The following is a 22,945-nucleotide window of genomic DNA, read 5'->3' on the forward strand; positions in this document are numbered from 1 at the left end:
GGCCACCGTAGGAGTTGAAACGAAATCGAAATTGAGAGGAGCAGAAACTATTAATCACTGGATGGTCATATACCTTTACACCACTAGATGGGAGAAAATATCACACAGTGTAGCTTTAAGACTTACAGTCGAATGCAACACACTGAGTGAGTGAGTGAGAAAGAGACGTGTAAGAGGCGGAGGGAAGGCTAAGGAAATGCAGCTGAACGAATATGCGTGCGCCGCGTGTAAAAATTAATGAATGACGAAGCAATATGTGGCGGCCGGTGTTGATTCTGTGGCGGTCCGCCACAAATTAGTCTTAAAATTAATGTGTGGGAAACACTTGTAACATCGGCCTTTAAAAGCACTTTAGTGTCTACATAAACAATTAAGGGACCAGAGACTTCTACGTTTCAGTGAGTCATTTATTTTCTAATCACCATACCCTCAGATACAAGCAAGATACAGCAAATGAACCACCAAAAAGTTCCGTCTTTTATAGTAGCACCTTGGCTACTAAGAGCTCAGTCTTTGTTAGTGAGATGGAACAGTACTTGAGATCGTTACTGATGAAACCACATCAGCCTGTGACCGGGACTCCTAGTAGCTGTAGATAAGCTGAAGTATCTCATACAGGGAGCACTGGATGTTCAGGGCATTGTTGAATGTCAATACTTCTTTGTACAAGTTCTTATTTAGTTGAGCGGTTTCCTCATGCTTACTCAAGGAACCCTCTGCATCAAACCAACAGACAAACTTAGTGCTACCATTAACACATTTACACATAACATATTTACATGCACTTTACCAAACATCATGCATACATACAAGACAAATAACAGTAGTACTCACATTTCAAAAACTAGAGGTTCCTCAAAACCGGGTAGAAACACAAGATAGTCTTCTGAGAAGGCATCACCATAGCTGTAGGCGTTTCTCAATGTCAAGGATGCTTCCTTGGAAGGACGGATCCTTCCAAGTCCCTTCCTTCAGAGGCTAGGCGAGGCTCCTCTTTAGCATTCGGAGAACACGTAAATGGAACAGGCTAGCAAGTGCACGTCATTGCGTCATTACGTCAGTGAAAAGGTCCGTTGGCCATCAATAACGTTATTTGTATTTTTTAAATATCAATACAGTAGTATTTTGTACCGGTATTTAAACGTTAAACTTTACTTATATTTACTACGGTTATAACAAATGTTTGGTAACGTAAATAAAAACATTGTGGCAAGCAGCGAGGTGAGGGACCGTGAGAGCGGGCCGGTGGAGTGATAATGAGCGGCAGCTGATCGCCACCCCGGTCTCGGCTCACGGCAGTGACGGGAGTATAATTGGAGGAGCGTGGAAGGACTAGGCCTGGACTTTATGTTATGGTTTGTTTATGTTTTATTATGTGTGTGCGGGCAGTCGCCCATGAGGGGGCTATTATAAAGTTGTTGAACGTTTGCCAGTTCCCGCCTCCTTCCTTCCCATCTACAAACCCCAAAACAAGCATATTTGCCCCGTTCACGCTCCGAGTCTGACTCCGGGAACGTCTGATAGCAAAGCTGCGCGCATAGGATTGTGGGTGATTTGAGAACGAGAAGTGCGCGAAGGCTACTCATATGCATCCTTTCCTGTATATGACATATTTTTCGAACGAAGGACTCAGTCCTTGGTTGAATTCCGAGGATCCTCGACATTGGAACAGTCCTTCGTCGGATGTCAATGACGTAGCATCCTTAGAATTCTGGCTTCCGAGGATCCTTCCTTGACATTGAGAAACGCCTCTTGTGTCCCAAAGTGAAGGGTGCGCACTTCGAAGGCCATGCACTCCGAAGGCCAGGCCAGGCCACGCCTTCAAAGTGCACGAAGCGGCACGAAGGGCGAACCGAGGGATATGGTTGCCAGGTCTGAATAATAAAACCCCTCTAATTGTTATTCAGAAGTATCGGAATCACAGCCAGAATGGGCCAAAATATCCCAAAATACAGGGCGCGGGCGGTAGAAATATTGCTTAAGTAAAGACAACTTAACTTGTGGACTATAGGCTACAAACACCCCAAAGCACCAGTAGCCTAAATGCAACCCCATTCCAGACTTGGCAACAATGAACCAAAGCGTCGTTAATGCTGTGACAACTGACACCGGACGTTCGTGAGGAGATTTTAAAAAGACAAATGGAGCATATATAATAATAATAGGCTAATAATAATATATATATATATAAGTAGGCTATATATATACTTTTTTTTTTTAGCTTTGTATTGGGTTTTGACATGCTTCAAAGCCTGCGACGATGGGAGACCGGACCATGCAAATCTGTAGCCGGTTAAATATTATCAAATTGCAAATATTAGTTAACAGTTTATTTCTTATGTTAAATGTAACTGTTACAATACATTTTAAACATTTAGCCTATATACGTCCAAAAAATTTTTTAAGTAGGCCTACTTATTTTATTCAACTCATCATCTCAGATGCATTGTCTACTTTTTATGGCATGCCAGCTGTCGACTGATTCAGCCCCGCAAAGCTGCGGACAGTGGAAATATGCACTTATCGCAAAAGATGATGTCCCGCTCACCCCTTACCAGAGTTTCTAATGTGCATTATTCCCCATCCCGGTCCAGCTCCAGCTTCTCTCGCTCAGCGCAATGAAAGTGTAGAAAAGTGTTTTCTTCTGGTTTGGCTGATAATAAAAATGTCTGTTGTTTCTGATGTTAAACTTAAGTTATAGGCTATTATTGGTCTATAAATAGGCTATAGTTGTAAAAAAAAGCCTACGTAGGCTAATGTATAGACCAATTTATTTTCATTTACACATTTTAAATTACATGACAAGAAAATATATGTATAAACATATATAAATGTGTTTAATGTAGCTACAAATTAGGCTATAACATGCATTAAAAAAATAAACAATAGGCTATAGAACAACCACTTCTCTTTAATTTAGCCTACGTTTGAAGTAAACGAAAATGAACAAAAGACAGCAGTTTCTTTGTTTAATTTACAAATAAGTTGCATAAAAAATAATAAGCTAATACTATAGCCTAGCCATTTAAATTGTTCTGTGTCTTTGGAGGATCGATCTTTCGGTGACCGTCGTCAGTGAGCAACATTCATTCTTTCATATAAAAAAACTTTATTTTGGCATCTAAGTCAGCAGTTTTCGTTTATTTGTATTTTTTCTTATAATTCTGAGTGACAGATGTCACATTTGATTTAGCCTACTTTTCTGTGATATTTGTTTTAGCTACGGTGTTGGCAGTAACAGGCTATAAGAAAAATAAATGATTGCACGGACAATTCCTATCCCAAGTCTCTCTCTTTCTGTAAGGGAAATTTAAAAGATTGATTCTGGAAACAAAATCTAAAGCCCCGTTTCCACCACAGGAACTTTACCCAGGAACTAGGAACTTTGGGTGGTACTTCGTGTGTTTTGACCGCAGGAACCAGGGTCTAAATGAAGTTCCGGGTAAATATTTCCCCCTCCAAACGGCCCTGCTCGCGAGGTAGTACTTTTTCAAAGTTCAGGAACTTTCGAGGGCGGGACTTGGGCGCTGAACATGCTGATTGGTTGAGCTGACGCAGCATTTTATTTCAACCGGCATTTTTAAAAGTCTTTTGCGAGGTTCGGTCTACGTTCACTAAATATCAGTCTTGCTCTCTGTCTGGTGGCGCGCGGTCGTCTCAGCCATCTCACGTGCAATGTCCGTAATAGCTGATAATAATATACATTGTCATTTTAAATCTAGCTTTACAAGCTTATTGAATATGCTGCATGCTGCCGAATCTGCATATTAGTGCTCTTTTCTGTCGTTGTTAATTACCTCTTTAGTAAACCTATACATAACCAGCAAAAGCAGCACAGCTTGAATCTCTCCCATACTCGTTATTAATTTTTTTTCACCATGTAAACGACCTGACCGATTACTTTTAAGTGTGTGTCCTTACATGACGTGACGGCGCGCGCCGCGCTCATGTTGACAAGAGAGGAAAGTACATTTTTCTGAGGGGTAAACTTTTTATTTCGTGAGTTATGAAGATAATGTTGGAGTAATGACACAGCGTATATTGCCCCGGGCAGTTTTTACTTTAACTGCGCCTGACAGAAGATTTTTTTTCTGAGATGATTATTACACTTTACAACAAATAGCTATAAATAATACTGTATTAGTCCTGGTGGCCGTTAAGAGTTGCTATGGCTACAGTAAACACACTCCAGCTGCTGGAGAAAACAGCGTTGACATTTTTGGTGCGGCAGACAAACTGCATGTGACAAAATGATTGCGATTGAAAGTCATCACATGTAAACACCAGATCGGTTTAGATAACGTCTCATGTAAACAGTTCACTAAATCTTTCAATCGGTACACTTAAAAATTATTACTGTCCTTCACTGATTTGGAGGAGCAGTCGCGCGCAGTCCTACATCACCGGACTAATTTGCCTAATCTTCTCGGAACTTTATCGCGGTCGAAACGCAGACAGCTGCAGGTCTGGGGGGGAGAAAAGTTCCTGTAAAAAAGTTCCTGGTACAAATTGTTCCGGGTAATTTTGGTGGAAACGGGGCTTAAATTTAGCTGGATCAGTCGGTTCGAGAATAAAATAATTTATAACAGGTGAGCACGGAGTGAATTTTACGCGTGAGCGGAATGGTGCGGAATAGCGGGACGAAAATACAGCGCCGCGCAGATTATATTTTGAAGGCTATTTAAAGAAAGTGTATGAAAAAAAGAGAAAGAAACAGCGAAAAGGGTGATAATGGACTGATTCCTCTTCTTGAGAGAATGGTTGAGAAATAAATAGCATTTAAAAATTGGGAAATTAAAGTTTATCTTGGTTGCTCAGGGCAGGGAACTGGGAACTGTGTGAATGCACTAACGTTAAACGTTTTATTTACTTCAAGTGCTTGCGCTGTTGTGTTCAATAGTATCCAGGCTACACTTGAGTTACCGACTGCTATACCGTCTTTAACTGGAATCTGATCGAGTGCCGTGGGAATGCGGACCACCAGCTATGAATTCTGGGATAGGGAAGGCTGCGAAGTTGTGGGAAGGTTCCATCTGCTGTACCCTTCCTTTGCCCGAGAACCGAAGGGCGCATTTTGAAGTCGCCCATGAATTGCGGCAGCTTTCGTCGCACCGCTGTGACGCAATTGCACTTCAAATGTGGGCTTCAGAGGTGCAGCTTTCACTTTGGGACAGCCTTCGTAGTGCCGCTGTGATGTAATCGCACTTCAAATGCGGCCTTCAGAGGGTGCAGCCTTCACATTGGGACAGCCTTCGTAGTGGAGGAATGACGTAATCGCACTTCAAATGCGGCCTTCGAAGTGTGCGCACTTCACTTTGGGACACAGCTCATGTGGTTAACACATCCTTCCTACCTCCTGCTTCTTCTCTTCTCCTATTTTTGCTAACAGGTAGTTCAGTGGCTAGAGCACTCCCTAGTGGCATAATCAAATATTGTATGCACCACAAGTTAATGGGACAAAAGTAACAGTAAAACTGTTACACACTGATAAAAATATTACGTGAATGTAGTATAACGATCAGGGGTGCCGCCAGAAATTCTGGGCCCTATGGAAAAAAAAAATCTGGGCCCCCTACAATTTTTACAGATAAAATTAAACCCAATAAACATGCCCTATATACTTTTAAAAAGATACTTAGCACATTACATAGTTAAAATGTCTAAAGATGAGTACAAAGCCTACAAAAACAAGAAAAAAATATAGAAAGATGTACTTTTTTACACAAAAGGGAGAACATGTATTATCTCAATTGCAATTGCAAGCACAACAGAACATATTGTACACATATTGACATATACTTTACATGAACAAGCTTTAGCTGGGTCAAACTGCTCTATCAGGAAACATCAGCTAGAACTAACCCATAATTAAATCAGTCAAGGAATAAAACTAGCTAGGGCAAAAGGGCTCAAAATCAAGACACACCAGGATTAATGCCAGGTGTGTCTTGGCATTACTCATTCAACCTATTGTAAGTCGATGTATCATCACAAGAGTCTTGAAAATATATTATGAAGGTTGAAAAGTTACCTAGTGCTGATTTAAGAACATCAAGTAAGACAGCATCGATCGTAGCAGCAGCACTGTCACTTGACAGAACATACACACGGCAAACTGATTTTGTAATTTTTGAAGCGTGTAGATTACTTTTTGTTTATCATCATGTGACGAACACAGTAGATAAGACGTGTTTAGAGGCTTCAATCTTCGTGAAGTTTCGCGCTCAGGCTCACCTTGTTCGTTTGAGACGGGGACGGGGGGCGTGGGGGAAGGGTGTGCAGCAGCAGCCACTGAATCTGTGTCTAAGACATGATAACCCGGAGACAGCACATCAGAGATGTATTGTTGGATTTAAATCATAATTCAGTAATTATTTTAGCTAGATAAAAGCAGGTCATGTAGCAACAAAAATAAGTAACGTTAGGCTAACTCTGAAAGTTTTGGAATAACGTTACAGGAATAGGGCAAGCTGCCTTTCTTTTTGAAAAACTGTGTGACATACTGTAGACTTCGGCGTTCTGTCTTCTCTTTCCTTCTTTTCTTTCCGTTTTTGATGCCCCAACTTTTGATGTGACATACCTGTGTGTGTCACTGTCTGCGCTTCATCATAGCAAGTGCAATAACCAAGAGACGCTCACGCTAGCACGGACCGCGCAGGTGGAATTAACCATTGTGAGGGAGGGGGGAGGTGGTTGTGACTGACATTTTGAAATTAGTTTTTTAAATATAAAATCTATGGTCAAAACGGACAAAATACACATTTACTGCATGAGGGGCCCAAGCACATTTAATGTATGTATAAAAAAGAGAAAAGAAATAAGAAAAGAAAAAGGGGGTCTGCTCTTCTGGGCCCTAAATCAGTCTGGGCCCTTAGAATCGTCCTAACCTTCCACCCCTTTACGGCGCCCTTGATAACGATTTATAACTACAACTAAGTTGAGCCAAAATCAGGGTTTCCGTTGTCCGGTAATTACCGGACATTGGCCGGGAAAAAAATTAAATGTCCGACAAAATGAAATATTTTCGGTCAAATTGTCAGATTAAAACTGCCTCTTATCGATACCGTAAGCCTGCGACGTGATGCCCTCGCTGTCATGACAGCGCTCCGTGGCTATGGAGGATTGTAATTCTCCACAGCCTGCGAAGTCCTCATATGTGATTTCCGCGAAATGTATCCAGAGTGGACCAAGCTCGCCAAGATAGCCTGTGTAATCCCTGTCTAGAGTGTTCCTGCAGAGAGGGGGTTCTCGCTGCAGAATCGGATAAAAACGAAGCAGCGAAGTTGCCTTGCGGAGAACAAGGTTACGCGGCTTAAGCACATTGCAAGTTGTGGAGAGACACTGGGAACTTTTCGGCAGCTGCACAATTCAGCACTGCAAAAAAGTGTAAAAAGTAGCCAAAATGACACGAGACAATGTTATAGGCCTAGTCAATTGTTTGTTCAAGTTCATTTGACAAGGAGTCATTTCACACGGTGGCCAATTTAAATGTTACTAACTAAATGAGACACTGAGTTTATAATTAAATGTATTAATTGCGTTTCATTATTGCATCTAAACACAATAGTGTTGTGCCAAGATTTTTCACTTGAATAAAGGCAAATAGATTTGCACACTTTGCTTATAATCCCTGGTCTAGTCTGTTAAACTTGTCAGAAGTTCTCGTTTCTAATATGCCTTCGTAGCCTATTTTTTCTCTCATCAAAACCGAATACCATCAGTGGTTGTACATCAAGAGGCTAGAGCAGGAACAGTTTTTGTGCATTTTGTTTTGTGATCTGACCGGAACAAATAGAAAGCTTCTGCAACGGCGTTAAGCATTAGATTAAAGCGCTCGTCTGTGTGGAGACTGCATGAGCTGCGAGAGAAATCTGCACCACTGATAACAGCGGCAACGAGCGCCAGATCGCCCCTTATTTAACAAACGAATGAAATTATACTCTTCTAGTTAACCAGAGATGTTTTGTTTGTATTAGTTAGGTTCATCCGTGAAGCAAGATGTTTTAAAAAAGTGGTGGGGACATGTCCCACCTGTCCCACCTGCAAATTACGCCTATGAGTTAAAAAAATTGGTTGATTGACGCCAATCGGTCAATCATGTTTTTTTTCCTGTCTATTTGAAAGTTAGGCTAATAAACATGTTGCATATACGGCCTGATTATGTCTTTTTTTTAAGTTACATAAACTGCTTTCAGTAGTTTTTGACCGGCATATCATCAAAATGTCCATTTTTTCTAGCGGAAACTCTTGCCAAAATCACATGAAAAATTATCGTAATAACCTTATTCCATAGTTATCGTGTGTTTGTTAGCTTCTTAGTTCACGTATTCAGTATTGAGCAGTAAGATTATTGACAGCTCCGTGAGCAAATGAACGGCTGATGACTCATATCTGATGCATATCATTAAGAGGAGACCCAGAGAGAGCTATGTGCATGTTTCTAGCTCTTTTAGATTGCATTATTCAGTGAGAAATGAAAAGAAATGGTATTCTGTATGACAAAATATTTTGTAAATGTGATATGTCGATATTTCTGCAAATATGAGCACTTTTGAACTAAGAGCTAAACTGAAAGCTGTTCTTTGTGATCTGTGTGAACACAACTGAGCCAGTGCAGATGAGAGAGAATTAATGTGCGTTTGATATTCCATTCAAAATATCGTTCATAACGGATCGATTATAATGCACTCCTGAGATAAATTAAAGGGGTACTTCAGCGCAGGGAAGATGAATCTGTATTTAAACTGGGTCATTAATGTAGTAGAAATGTGAAATTATTATAGCACAATCATTTGAATATACTACAGTCTTTCTACTGATACAAAGCCATATGCTAATCGCTGAAGTAACCCTTTAAGAAATTAAAGGACAACTCCGGGAAATTTTTTAGTTTATCTTAATCGTTATACCTTTGTGAGTACAGTCTATAGAAAAAACAAACAAACCGGATTGGTACTTGCAACACGGAGCTATTACAGTTAATGCCCGGAGCCCCAACTCAGCTAAAACGGCAGTTATGGGGGCATAAATGTAAAGGGTGTATTTGTGCCTCTTAACAGACACAAAATGCAATTAAAATGTCTGTCCAACATGAACAGGTCCGTTAAGCCATGTTGGAAACTCAGAAGCGAAGACCAGGAGAGCTTGGGTATATCTTTCGGGCAGGCGTTCCTCTTTATTGAGAAACACACGTGCCGTCTGTGGCTGCAGTCGTCCAAGTCTAATTCTAACAGTATACATTGTAATTTATCCACATTTCAGGGGGAGGGATTTACACAGTAGAGGAGGAGACAATCTAAACAAAGGAATGCACATGCTGCCCAGGTAAAAGGGACACACCCCATACATTTTAATGTCACCTGTCCTAATCCTATCAGCATAACAGTGCCAATCAGACCACCAATCCAAATCCTATCAGCATAACAGTACCAATCAGACGAATAGATGCAAATGTGATCACTGACAATGTTGCTTATAGATCAGGAAGTGCATAAAGACAAAAGACTGATTAGCTTGATCTCCCTAGAATGTAGTCAGTCTGTACCTCCAAACTGTAAAGCATTATGTACATATCAAACTTTTAGTATACTATTACATTGGAACCTTGATATAACAATTTATAAATTTGTAATCCCACAGTCCCCCCTTTGATAGTTCTAATAACTCTCACATAATACAAATTTAAACCTTTATAAGTCCATTCTATAGCTTATGTTTGTTAGCATAAGCCCCATCTTCTATTCATGTAACTTGTAAAAGTTACAGGCACATATCACTTGCTCTGTGCTGATTGTCTATAGTGACGAATGACATGCTGACACAGAAACAAACATGCCACTAGGGTCCGTGTAGTTTTTACGGGTAATGTTCTTTTGTGGTTGGAACAGTCCTTGTGAGTCATTTATTGACCTTACAGGTTTCCGAACCATGAAGAATTATCTTCAGTCATCTGGATCAAGATCAAGAATGTCTTGTTGGATTTTGTTCAAGAGTACTTGACCACCATGTTTGTGCATAAGCGAGTCCTTGAATGCAGCCATCTTCTGGTTTGTGGTTGGAGCTGAATTATGTACAAAACCAGGGTGACCCTGTTGTTGAATTGACTGGGTAGGATGTTGTAGACCAGAAGTTCCTCCCATCATATGCCAACCATGGGATTCTTGCTTCTCCTGAAGGTGGGTGTGGCATGCAGACGTTCTTTCCAGCAAACATGGCGTTTCTTGACATATTCATAAGCTCTAAGAATATGTTGTTTCTGGAGTCTACACTTTGTGCGATGTCCATGATGATTAGTAGTACGGCAATTTTGATCATGTTGATGCATGACTGAAGTTCCCGTAGGTGATTCTCTGCGTTGGTTTTTTTTTTCGGTAGTTGGCTCGGTAGTGGGTCTAGTTTGTCCTCTAGAGGTTGTGGCTTCATACGCAGGTGAGGAAGTCGGTGCGTATAGATCTGGGGACAGCCATCAAGTGGTATCTGCACAGAGTAAGAAAGAAAACAAAAGACAGCAGAGCAGTATTTGTTCTAAAAGACTGCAAACATTGGGGTTGTTTCCTTTGTTCAATCTGAGTCTGCTATTGTTGTTCCTTCTTTCCCTATGTCTTAATTCCTGCGACACCTAAAGAACAGTGAGGTAAGGATGGACTAGTGAGTAGGGGAAAGCCTATGAGGGAATCTTCACCGCAGGATTGGCCCCCGATGCCTGTTGCATTCGGTTCTTTCCTGGGCTCCTCACTGGTCTGTGTGTCCTAACCTATCCCTGTCGGTGGGGGAACAACTTTACAGTGTGACACATGCGTCAAAGCTTTCCTTCCCTGACACAACACTGCAGCTGCTGTTATCAACATCACTTGATGTGGTACTTGCCACTTAGGCTCTAAGGGCTTGTTTCTGAATGACTTTATCATCACCCACTGATCTTGGATGATCGTGTGTCCACCTTCTGGTGGCATCTGCCAACACGACTCGACACTCTCTCTGGCACTCTGTACTGCCTTTATGGGGTTATCAATGTTTGAACCATCAACAAACAACTCCAATTCTGCATTCTCAAAGGGAGTTTCTGCTATTTCACTTGTAGCTGCGTATCTAAGCGTAACGCAATCATGAGTCATTTCTCCTTCATCCTCTAACAAAACTTCAGTCATTGCAGACATCATACATGAGGATGGGTTCATGACAGGTGCATGCTGTAAATCAATGTTCGGGGCTGTGAGGATTGTTAACCAATTTCCCCAAGGAGAAGAGGTGACAGAAGTGACTTTTGCTTGACTCATTAGTGCGGACACTGGCATCTTACGTTTACAGTCTGTCCTAACACCATTCCTGATGAAGCCTGAAGGACTGGATCATTGTTTAAACCTTCAGCCAATTTAGTAGGAATTACTGTAATTTCTGCACCTGTATCAAGCAAAAAGTCAGTCTCTTTCTCGTGTTTGCTACTGTTCACAAAAATGTTATTGTGACGGATTACAGGGGAAAGGTAGCTACTCACAGCCCCAACAATTTGTTTTTTGCCTGTTCATTTTGTGCTTTTAGAAGAGCCTGAGCAAGCTGTCCTAAAGTTTCAGTGTACCCTGGCAGAACTACTTCAGGATTGTAGGCGGGCTGAGAAGGAACAGAATTATGCATAGTATTTATTTTACTATCTCGCAACTTTTTCCTACACTCTTTCTCCCAGTGACCTGATTTTTCACAGTAGTTACATTTGCCTTCTCTCTTAAGACATCTGTTGTCTTGATTTCTTGTGTTAAATGTAGCTGCTGCTACTCTTACTTTTGCCTTAACATCAGCATCTCTTTCCCATGTAGCTAACCTTTCTTGGTTACTTCTGAGAGTTTTGTTAGACCAAGTTAGATCTAGGAATGGCAATGCTTTTCTGTACTCGGCTAAAAGACCATCTGACCAGATGTGAACAAAAGCTCCCTGGTCATCTAAAACACATTCAGAGTCATCAACTATTCCACTGTAAGTTATAGCTGACTGACAAAATCTTTCAGTGTATTCACTGACAGTTTCTTCTTTCCTTTGCACACAGTTAGTGATTTTGGACCAGTCTACTTTGGGTCCCATGATATTCTTTAGAATTTTCAAAACACCTTCTCTCATATCGCCTTTACTGACATGTCGTAGTTCAGAAGTAACAGCAGATTAAAAACTGTTGAATTCAGATTCAGTTAGAATTTGTGACATCAGCTGTGTGACTTCTGTTAACGACATGTCGTAGAGACGCATTTTGCATAACAATGTCCTTCTAAATTCAGAAAAATGTGTGCGTGCTGAGGGTAAGCTCTGGGATAATCTTTCTATGTCTTTAGGTGCTAGTCCTTTAGCTACAGTTTGTACTTGTTCAACAGAGTTATGAGGAACACTTTCAATCCCAGATCTTTTCCTTGCACCACATACCTTCAAAGAATCGACAGGCACATCAGTTACTGTTTGGATAGCTACATCTGTTTCAAACAAAGTTTGTAAGTCAGGATAAGTGTTATCAGTCTGACTAACTTCATTCACATCAGTTTTCTTCACAATTGAGTCCATGTGCTCTCCTAACAATGACTTAAATTCACTATCTGACCACAAAGGCGTCGCAAGACCACCTTTTTCAATTGAGTAGAACAGTCTAGCATTCTTTCTAAACATGTTTCTTTGTAACCACACAATCAAAACACTAAAACTCTAGTTAACAGGGGGTATACTTGTTAACATAGATCAACTACTGTTAACCTTCCTTGGTAAAACAGATGACAACACAAATATTAGCCTGCAATGCTAATCTTCCCTGCTGAAAAACAGAGGCTGAACAACTATTAGCTGGTGATGCTAATTCTTCCCTGTCTGGAACAGAGGCAAACCAATTCTTCCCTGCCTGAGATACAGAGGCTTAAACAATTCTTCCCTGCCTGAGAAACAGAGGCTTAAACAATTCTTCCCTGCCTGAGAAACAGAGGCTTAAACAATTCTTCCCTGTCGAAACAGGCTTACGAACTGTTAGCTTGTGATGCTAACCTTCCCTGCCTGGAAAACAGAGGATAACTTTCATCTCTAAAACACATTTTTTAGAGGATAACTTAGTTAATCAAACCCTACAGCTGTCTGATAACTCTTCTCTGGCTGTGCAGAGGATAACAAATTTGTACTGGTCTTAATGGTTCTTTTGGATAGAGTGACTCACCAACCCTTGGTTGTACAGAACAATTCAGCTGGATTCAGTCTGGAACGAAGTCAGAATCTTTGCTGAGCTGGTTTCAGTCTGGAACGAAGTCAGAATCTTTGTTGAGCTGGATTCAGGTGGAACGAAGTCAGAATCTTTGTTGAGCTGGATTCAGGTGAGGATCTCTATCCGGGTCACGGCACCAAAACTGTTGGAAACTCAGAAGTGAAGACCAGGAGAGCTTGGGTATATCTTTCGGGCAGGCGTTCCTCTTTATTGAGAAACACACATGCCGTCTGTGGCTGCAGTCGTCCAAGTCTAATTCTAACAGTATACATTGTAATTTATCCACATTTCAGGGGGAGGGATTTACACAGTAGAGGAGAAGACAATCTTAACAAAGGAATGCACATGCTGCCCAGGTAAAAGGGACACACCCCATACATTTCCATGTCACCAGTCCTAATCCTATCAGCATAACAGTGCCAATCAGACCACCAATCCAAATCCTATCAACATAACAGTACCAATCAGACGAATAGATGCAAATGTGATCACTGACAATGTTGCTTATAGATCAGGAAGTGCATAAAGACAAAAGACTGATTAGCTTGATCTCCCTAGAATGTAGTCAGTCTGTACCTCCAAACTGTAAAGTATTATGTACATAACAAACTGTTAGTATTAGGGCTGTGTATTGCCAAGAATCTGGCGATACGATACGTATCACGATACAGGGGTTGCGATACCATATATATTGCGATACTGTAAGCAAGGCGATATATTGGGATATTTCTTATTTTAGTCATAAGATACAATTTTAGGAAAGCTGTCATAAAGAACACACCACCATATGCAAACCAAAATGTTTTTTATTGAACCAGAACACCATGCCTTTGCATTAATTAGTGATTGAACCACTTTTTGTGCAGTACAAGGGTGAAAAATAAAGTGCTTGCAGGATTCCTTAGTAAAATGAAATGTATAAAATAAGCTGTTATAAACAGCATTTTTAGACCCTGCTTTAAAGGTTCACAGTTTCAGTTTACAATTGTAACAACCAGTGTCCTGTCATTTTGATCAGAACAAAAAAATTGCATCTGCTTAATATCAATGAAAAATAAAGTGCTTGCAGGATTCCTAAAGAAAACAAAAATATAAACTATAAAATACTTACAGATGATGAACATTCTCAGAACCTATAAACTTGGATTGCACTGTTTTTTTCCCCATTTGTATTTATGTTTGTCTTTATTTTTTAATGTCAAGGTTTTTCTGGAGAAAGATAAGCTGGTCAACATGCTCAGATTTCAGGGTACTTCTGTGTGCAGTTACAATGTCTCCTGCGGTGGAGAAAACTCTTTCCGCAGAAACACTTGTGCCCGGAATGCACAGGAAACCCTTTGCTAGTTTGGAGAGCTCGGGGTATGCATGTTCATGTTCTTTCCACCAACTGAGTGGGTTTTCTTGGAGAGGCAAAGGTCTTCCTTCTCTAAACCTCTTAATCTCAGCTGCGGCAGTATCATGTGCAGATTTTGGTGGCATGCTGTTTTCAGAAGTGGCAAATACCGTTCCAAGCAAATCAGCTAGTGCACATGATCTCCTTGGTCTCTTTATGGGTTGCAGGGAGGTGGAGATAGAGCCATCTTCATAGTCAGGTAGACTGTGATCTTCAACATCCTTTGACTGGACAGTCTCCTCTACTTCTCGAGCTTGCTGCTGGAAAAACATCAAATGTATTTATTTATTATAGTAAATTGGCATTAACTTTCACAACAAAATAAAAATCAAGAGTAAAAAAATATCCTATTGCATATTTATTTTGTAAATAATTTAAAAATAAGTACAACTATTTATTAAAACTAAATTTAACCAATGAATGTTTGTATTTGTTTTATCTACATTAACTGATACACTTAAAAATTCTCATGTATGTAATAAAAAACAAGTAGCCTTATTTATTAATGTATTTATTTATTTACTTACTTGCTTCTTTATGGCAGCCACCACAGCATCAGCCAAGTTGGAGTAGGTATCTTGTATCTCCATTTCAGAGAGAAAGGGTAGATCCTTAAACCTTGGATCCAGAGCTGATGACATGTGCAGTGTTTCCCTCTCATTGGCATATCTCTTTCCCAGATCTTGTGCTATAGCAGCCTTGATGTCCTTCACTGTCTTTGTATCATCTGGGCTTTCTTCTGTGCTCATGACAAGCTTTGAATAAAGTGGTGCAATGACAGAAAGAGTGGGCATGCTCTCTTCTGACATTACCAATGTGGCATTCTTCATTGGCTTCAGTGCCTTGAGCACTTCCTCAGCACATGTAATGTCAGCTTCATTCAGTGTGAATACATCCTTTTCACTCTTTCTGACCTCTGTTGAATGCAGTGCTGCATAGATGGCTGGTTGTTGTTCTAAAAATCTATCGATCATGTCATAAGAGCTATTCCACCGCGTGACAACATCTGTAATTAACCTGTGTTTTGGTAGGTGGAGCAGGTCTTGTTTTTGTTTTAGCTGGTGGCTGGCTATGGTGCTGCGTCTGAAAAAGCTCGTAACACGTCTGATCCTGCCAAGGAGTCGCTCCACTGCTGGCAACTTTAGTGCTTTCTGTGAAGCGAGATTCAGGCTGTGCGCAAAACATCGGATGTGGGTCATGTTTGCAAGTCCAGCCGCGACATTCATATTGGATGCGTTGTCTGTTACAATCACTGGATGTTTATCTTCAAAACCCCATTCAATGACGGCCTTCTTTAGTAATTCTGCAATGTTATCCCCTGTGTGACTGTCGTGCATGGCTCTTGTCTGTAGTACATGCGAGACCAGATTCCACTCAGTTGTTATGTAGTGCGCTGTTATTGTTACGAACGATTCAGTGGCCCGGGATGTCCAAGCATCACATGACAAAGCGACTCTCTCAGCTAAGCTAAGAGATTCTATTACGCAAATTTTTACCTCGTTGTACAAGTTGGGCACAGCAATGTCATTAATGTGCTGGCGGGATGGTATGGCATAGTGAGGCTCCAAAGTTTTCAGCATATGACGGAAGCCTTCGTTCTCAACGACACTGAGAGGGCGCATATCTTTGCAAATAAAATAAAGCAGCGACTGCGTTATTTTTGTTGCACGCGTTGAGGTTGGTGGCAACTTTGATGTGTGAACTTGCTCCAGAGTGAGTTGAAGGGGATCCGTTTGCTGCTGCGCTGTTAACGTTAGGCCTAACGTTACATCCGAATGGTGCCTCGTTATGTGCGCCCTCAGATTGGTTGTGTTCTTCGAATATTTGACTTTGGCGTTACACATTTTACAAACCGCAACATCTTTGTCTATCTCGTTTGTTCCTTGTCTGTACCGAAAGCCGAAATGACGCCACACGTCGGCTTTGTATACCGAAGCGGGTGCTGGTACTATTCTGTCATCCGCCATTACTATCAGAGAACTATATTAACGTAAACATTAGTGACGTGTCATTACGCTAGTACTTCCTGTCTCTGTTTAAGTTCAGAGATTAGAAGACTGCGATCTAGTGGCCGAGATATAAACGGAACAAAATGAAACTGCCATGAATTTTCTTTTTTTTCCTTTTTTTTTAATAAATATCGATATTGCGTTTTTGAGAATCGATACAGTATCGCCAAACAAAATATCGCGATACTCACGTGTATCGATATTTTCTTACACCCCTAGTTAGTATACTATTACATTGGAACCTTGATATAACAATTTATAAATTTGTAATCCCACAGCCACTTAGCCATTGTTTAAATTCACCTAAATAGTGTTTTAGATGGTTAGCTGTAGTCTCTCGCTGAAGTCCTGTGGGAACGCAGTTGTAGCCAGGAAAAAAAGGCAAATAGTCCAGTTGGGAAGAGCGTTGTGTGTGTAAAGCATGATTATTTTATTACTGCACATCTTTCTTTAATCCGTGTGTGCCCAAATGGAAATATAAATAAAGTTTACATTACCTCCACAGTAGACATGTGCCGATTTTCGATAATGCGATTTATCACGATAATGAATATGCACGATATTGTTATCGTGGGCACTTTAAAATATCGTAAATAATAATTTATTAATAATTAATAATTTTTTTATAATGCACTCAAGAATACTTTGCCCATCAACCGTATAAATGCTCAACACCGCTGTATTCTGCGAAAGGGACACGCTCAGATATAAACAAGCCCAACGTGCGTTTGCACATGACTGAACCAGACACGCTGTTGAAGTGCCGCTCAGTGACAGCAGAGGGCGCTGATGAACTGCAGAATGCAGCCGGTTACCCCGGAAACCAGCAAACAAACAAAAAAACGCGTGTAGTTTTTAAAACAGCCACTCGTTTTTGTAATCTCAATGTTGTTCATCACAGCACCAAATACTTAATACTTAAAGACTTAATAGGCTATTTATTTTCAAATTTAAACATTTATATGTTTTAATCTGGACTACAACATACCCTAATAATTAGAACTGTTCTAATTATTTGTTATTGTTCAGTATAACTTTGAGACATACGACTTCATTGAACCATTTACATTTACATTTACATTTATGCATTTAGCAGACACTTTTATCCAAAGCGACTTACAACTCAGGAGAACAGGAAGCGATCCGTCAAGATGAGGCAACGAAACACAAAAAGTGCCCTAAATACTAAGATTTGTACACTGCTTAGAGTAGCAAAGACCAGAAAAGGAAAGAAGAAAGGAGAAATAGAGGGGGAGGGGAACCGGGCGAACCAGGAGAAATAGAGAAATAGAGGGGGGGGACCGGGCGAACCAGTTCACCAAATCGGACTGAATCGTTCTAAACGATTCACGTCTCAAATCAGCGCTGATCCCACCAGTTATTTAGTTGCTCACTTTCTGACATGAGTGACAGTATGTCTTGAATTATATGTTGTAACTCCAACCGTTCACTGAACTGAGACATGTTTTGCTGAGAGAACTGATGAACTCATGACCAGCTGATACTGAGCATGCACGTGTAACTGAATGTGCAGCGGTTCTCGGATCAGCAGTACAGAATAGAAAACCGTTTCTTTCGGACACGTTCAATACTGAGAATCAACGAGCCTCTTCATACACACAACGCTCTTCCCAATTGGACTATTTACCTTTTTTCCAGCTACAACGGCATTCCGACGGGACTTCAATGCAAGACTAAAGCTAGCTGTCTAAAACAGGTGAATTTAAACAATGGCTAAACGCATCTTATTGTCATGTAAGGGACCTGTTCATGTTGGACAGACATTTTAATTGCATTTTATGTCTGTTAAGAGGCACAAAGACACCCTTTACGTTTATGCCCCCATAAATGCCGTTTTAGCTGAGTGGGAGCTCTGGGCATTAAATGTAATAGCTCGGTGTTGCAAGGACCAATCCGGTTCATTTTATATCTATAGACTGTACTCACAAAGATATAACGATCAAGATAAACTTAAAAATTTGCTGGAGTTGTCCTTTAAAGGTGCCATGTGTAAAAATTGAGGTAAAAATATCCAAAAAATGACCTACACGCATCAAAAGAATGAGAAGAAATAAGGGCGATGATGTCATAAAAAAATGTCAAGTTATATTGCTGCAGAGATATCAACCTTAATTAGCAGTAGCATTACTAGCCCCGGCCCGACAGGTGTTGTAATACCAGTCTCGGCCATGGGAGGCGGTATGCGGGCAAATTAACCACCAGCCAACCTGGAGCACTTGAACCTGATGTCAATCGTGTGGAAAGTACAGCCCATTACTTAATTTCAGTTCAGGGAAGAGAGTGGACAGATGGCCGAAGCCCTTGGCCCCTTAAATGTATCTGATATGATAAAAATAGCTGTTTTTACCTGACCGGAAAAAGCGGAAGTGTGTGCACCCGGCGACTGTGTCCCGTCCCGTCATAATAAAAGTCCCGGTACTTGCGAGCCGTTTAGAATAGGCGCCCTCCAGTGGCAAAAAGTTGAATAGTGCACCTTTAATGTCACTGCAACCCAGTTTTATCATAAACAATGTTCAAATATCGAAGCTGGAGTCTTTAATCTGTCTGATGATACTGAGTGTGTCCAGATAAAGTAAGAGTGTGATGTTTTAATGAGCAGTGAATGTTGAACAATAGTAATCTGAGGCCGTCTGTGATCTTTGAAAGGCATGGGGTTAAATTGTGGGACTTCAGAGCAGAGCTGCTTACAGCATTTGCTCTCTCGTCTCACTCTTTTCAGGACTAATTATGTTACTGATCATGTCATTCAAATTGTTAGCTCTAATTTAGTTAACACCAGGGGTCCCCAATCTCGGTCCTGGAGGGCCACTTTCCTGCACAGTTTAGCTCCAACCCCAATCAAACATACCTGAAACAGCTAATAAGGCATTGATTAGCTGTTTTAGGTGTGTTTGATTGGGGTTAGAGCAAAACTGTGCAGGACAGTGACACTCCAGGACCGAGATTGGGGACCCCTTGTTAACACAAATTTTTATCCATCACTTAATCAAGTTTCATACTCACCAGCGATCTTTAAACAGCTGTGGCTTCTGTGTGATGAGACAACACTTTCCCTTTTCCCTGTTATCTGCTTCACATAGTACATTTCACATTTCTCACACAAATTTCCCACCACACCTCTTAAATTTATCTCACCTCTTCAACAGACTCTGTCTGGTGACACACAGCATTCCCTCTTAATCAAATTATTTAACTTTATACCTTGCATTTATTTTTTGCCATTTAATTTTCTCCTTTGACAAAATACCGGTGTATCTTATTCTGCTAGCTTGCTTTGGTATTTCCCCATTTTGGCAGTCTCTCTCTGTGGCTGTTCACGTGTAAGCTAATAATCTTTCGGACGTCTCCGTACAGATCTGATCCTTAACCCAGGACAGACAGGTCGGACGCTTACTCAAACGTCCTATTAGTACTCACTGATCCTTCACCCAGGACAGACGGGTCGCACACTCAAATGCCCTGCTGAGGACTACTCACTGATCCTTTACCCAGGACAGACGGGTCGGATGCTTAATTAAACAGCCTATTAGTACTTACTGATCCTTCACCCAGGACAGATGGGTTGGACGCTCAAATGCCCTATTGAGGACTACTCATTGATCCTTCACCCAGGACAGACGGTTTGGCCGCTTACTCAAGCACCCTACTGATGAGTACTCAGCTCTCCAACATGGTCCAGTTTCTTAACATAAACAAATCAACCACGCTGTATTCGCCACAGAGTCAGACTTCCCCTATGGTTTATCCTTTACAATTATTTTTTTTTCTCAGTACAATTCAACCCAAATTCCTATTTAAAATTCTTCCCCAGAATTTTAAGTTTGTCAGAAGCATCCCGTTGCCACCTCGGGTTCGTTTTCTCATATTGCAGTATTCGGACCCCCGGACCCCCCTGAGCGGTCGGCCCTTCTCCCTCAATCTGTCAGGGTAAGGCTGTGATTCTAATGTCCAGGATGATCAGTCACTGTCTGCTCACGGGGTCCAGAAGGCACATCCAAGGAATCCCACTATCTGATACCAAATTGTAATTGCAAAAAATTAACTCTGTTGCTTCACTGAATAAGAGACAAACATTAGCCAATTATCTTTATAATGGTTTATTTCTTGCAAGAAAGTGTCACAGTCAACACGGTCATCAGTACCTGCATCGAGTGTGAACTGAAGACATAACAGATGTCACAATCTCTTTTACCCCCATTGTCAAAACATTCCCTCAACAATCCCTTAGTTTTCCACACATGGCAAGAGTGTTGTAGAGAGTGCTGTACAACATAGCACAGAGGTGTCCTGCATGGCAGAGACACATATTAGCTTAGCTCCTGTATGAATACAAACATTGTATGAATTCTTCATCAGTGATTATAATATTTCCATCACAGTGAGCAAACACTGTTTCTGCACTCCTGACAAGTAAGGGGTGTGTGATGCCTAAAAAAAATCCAAACACACAACTTTGTTGCAAGTGTTTAGTGACACATCATACATCTCTAGGCCAGACCCACAGTCACTCAAAGACCAAATATACACTTGAGAAAACAAGAAACATAAAGCAAATTCATTACTGGAAAGATTCATTAGGCTTTGATTATACATTTAATTAGGATATATTTAGGGCTGTAGCAATCGATTTTTTTAGTAATTGAGTATTCTACTGATTATCGTTTAACCGAGTAATCAGAAGATAATTACTTTTTTCTTTATTAAAGAGCAATACTAAATATATAAGAGAAAATAAGACATGTATCTTAAAATTAACATCTAATTTGTTTTCTTTTAAGAAAAATTTTGTTTTATTGCTGAAATTGCATACATTAATAACTGAAACTTCTATAGTTACATTGTGTACTAAGACCAACGGAAAATGAAAAGTTTCTATTTTTTTAGACCGTTATAGCTAGGAACTACTTTCTCATTCCGGCGTAGGAACTTTGCGGCCGTCATGGGTGCAGCGGCGCAATCATTCAATCAATCAATCAATCAATCAATCAACTTTATTTATACAGCACTTTTACAATCACAATTGTGTCAAAGCAGCTTCACAGTGCCAAACAGGACAATATTGCAACAAAATTAGATTTGGCTGTACAGTCGTTCTGGAGAAAACAGTGATGTTATCAGCTTATTTTAATTTATCATATAGCGACAATGTTGGCAGATCAGTATTATAGTTTATAGAATCATAATGATCATAATTTTAGTGTCCCCATCTGAGCAAGGAACCAAAGCTCCATCAGGGCATGATGGAGAAAAAAATATATATTACACAGCGCCTTCATTGATATTGCAATCATATTACACAGCGCCTTCTTCTGTCAACATAACCAGCGTGACGATCTGCTTGCTCAGAGAGCGTGCGTTGTAACCATGGAGACGTTTGTGAGAGACGTTTCAGAAGATATTTACTTTGATGCAGATCCTGAATCGTATCTATTTGAACCGGAATAACAGTTACACTGAAGACGAGCTTTTGAAACGTAAAAGAGAAAGTGTGGCTGAACAGACGGGGGCAGAAGGGACGAGGAGAGCAGATTCAAACTGGTAAGTCAGAGAAGAGTAAAAATTCAAGGAAAAATGGTCTGACAGGGATTCGATCTGCCAACCTTTTTACTAACATAATATGTGAATGAAATATGATAAGACTGCTTATTATGAAGACAGAGAGAGTGCGCGCTCTCCGTTGTTTCTCTCTGTCACTCAGTTAACATGCACCCAGTCATCTCAGTCATAAATCACAAAAAATTGATCAAATAAGGCTTTGACGGGACAACAATTTTTTTGGTGGCCGCCAAATAATTTTCAATGCGTGAGACACACTCCGAAGCCTTGGAACAGAACGTAACATCACTAACATAGTATTTTGTACCATAGAAACTGTAGATAAACAATACCGGCAATTAAACATTCTATTAATCAAAACTATACACTACCTCACCAGAATGCTAAAAATAAAACTACTAACGTTATATACTGTATAAACCAAATGGCCGCGCAAAACCCCCACGCTTAGTGATTTCATTCACAGGTTAGCTAAAGACAACAGCAGTGCTTTTCAATCTGGTCATTCAAGCTAACAAAAAAAAAAAATCACTATCACAGCTCTTTACGACACAGAACCATATGGTTAATCGCACAGTAAATCCACTACATAATTTGCCAGCAGCAACGACACAAACTTAGTGCCGGTCGTATTGGAAGTTACCTATCTGAGTACTACTTTCAGGCGCTGTGTAATATCATCCTGCCGCTGAACCCATGGTACGACCGCAAAGTTCCATAATTCTTACGCAGGAATGAGAAAATATG

General features: G+C 40.5%; 2 protein-coding genes across 4 annotated transcripts in view; one reads left to right on the forward strand and one right to left on the reverse strand.

The window, feature by feature from the left end:
* LOC137093116 (probable E3 SUMO-protein ligase RNF212) overlaps positions 1 to 22,945 on the forward strand; it is a 217,341-nt gene that overhangs the window by 39,696 nt on the left and 154,700 nt on the right. The window lies entirely within an intron of this gene.
* LOC137093115 (E3 SUMO-protein ligase ZBED1-like) lies at positions 14,405 to 16,060 on the reverse strand. Its single transcript, XM_067457846.1, has 2 exons — positions 15,140 to 16,060; positions 14,405 to 14,872 (listed from the first exon to the last, which is right to left on the reverse strand). The coding sequence occupies exons 1-2, from the start codon at positions 15,947 to 15,949 to the stop codon at positions 14,405 to 14,407; spliced, it is 1,278 nt and encodes a 425-aa protein (XP_067313947.1). The 5' UTR covers positions 15,950 to 16,060.

Source organism: Pseudorasbora parva, chromosome 11 (genome assembly GCF_024679245.1).
Source record: "Pseudorasbora parva isolate DD20220531a chromosome 11, ASM2467924v1, whole genome shotgun sequence".
NCBI lineage: Eukaryota > Metazoa > Chordata > Actinopteri > Cypriniformes > Gobionidae > Pseudorasbora > Pseudorasbora parva.

Bases quoted from the DNA above. Each gene is read 5' to 3' on its own strand.
- LOC137093115 (XM_067457846.1), bottom strand. From the start codon at position 15,949: ATGCACGACAGTCACACAGGGGATAACATTGCAGAATTACTAAAGAAG. The intron at 14,873-15,139 runs GTAAGTAAATAA...ATGTTTTTCCAG, and splicing joins TGGCTGCCATAAAGAAGCAA to CAGCAAGCTCGAGAAGTAGA.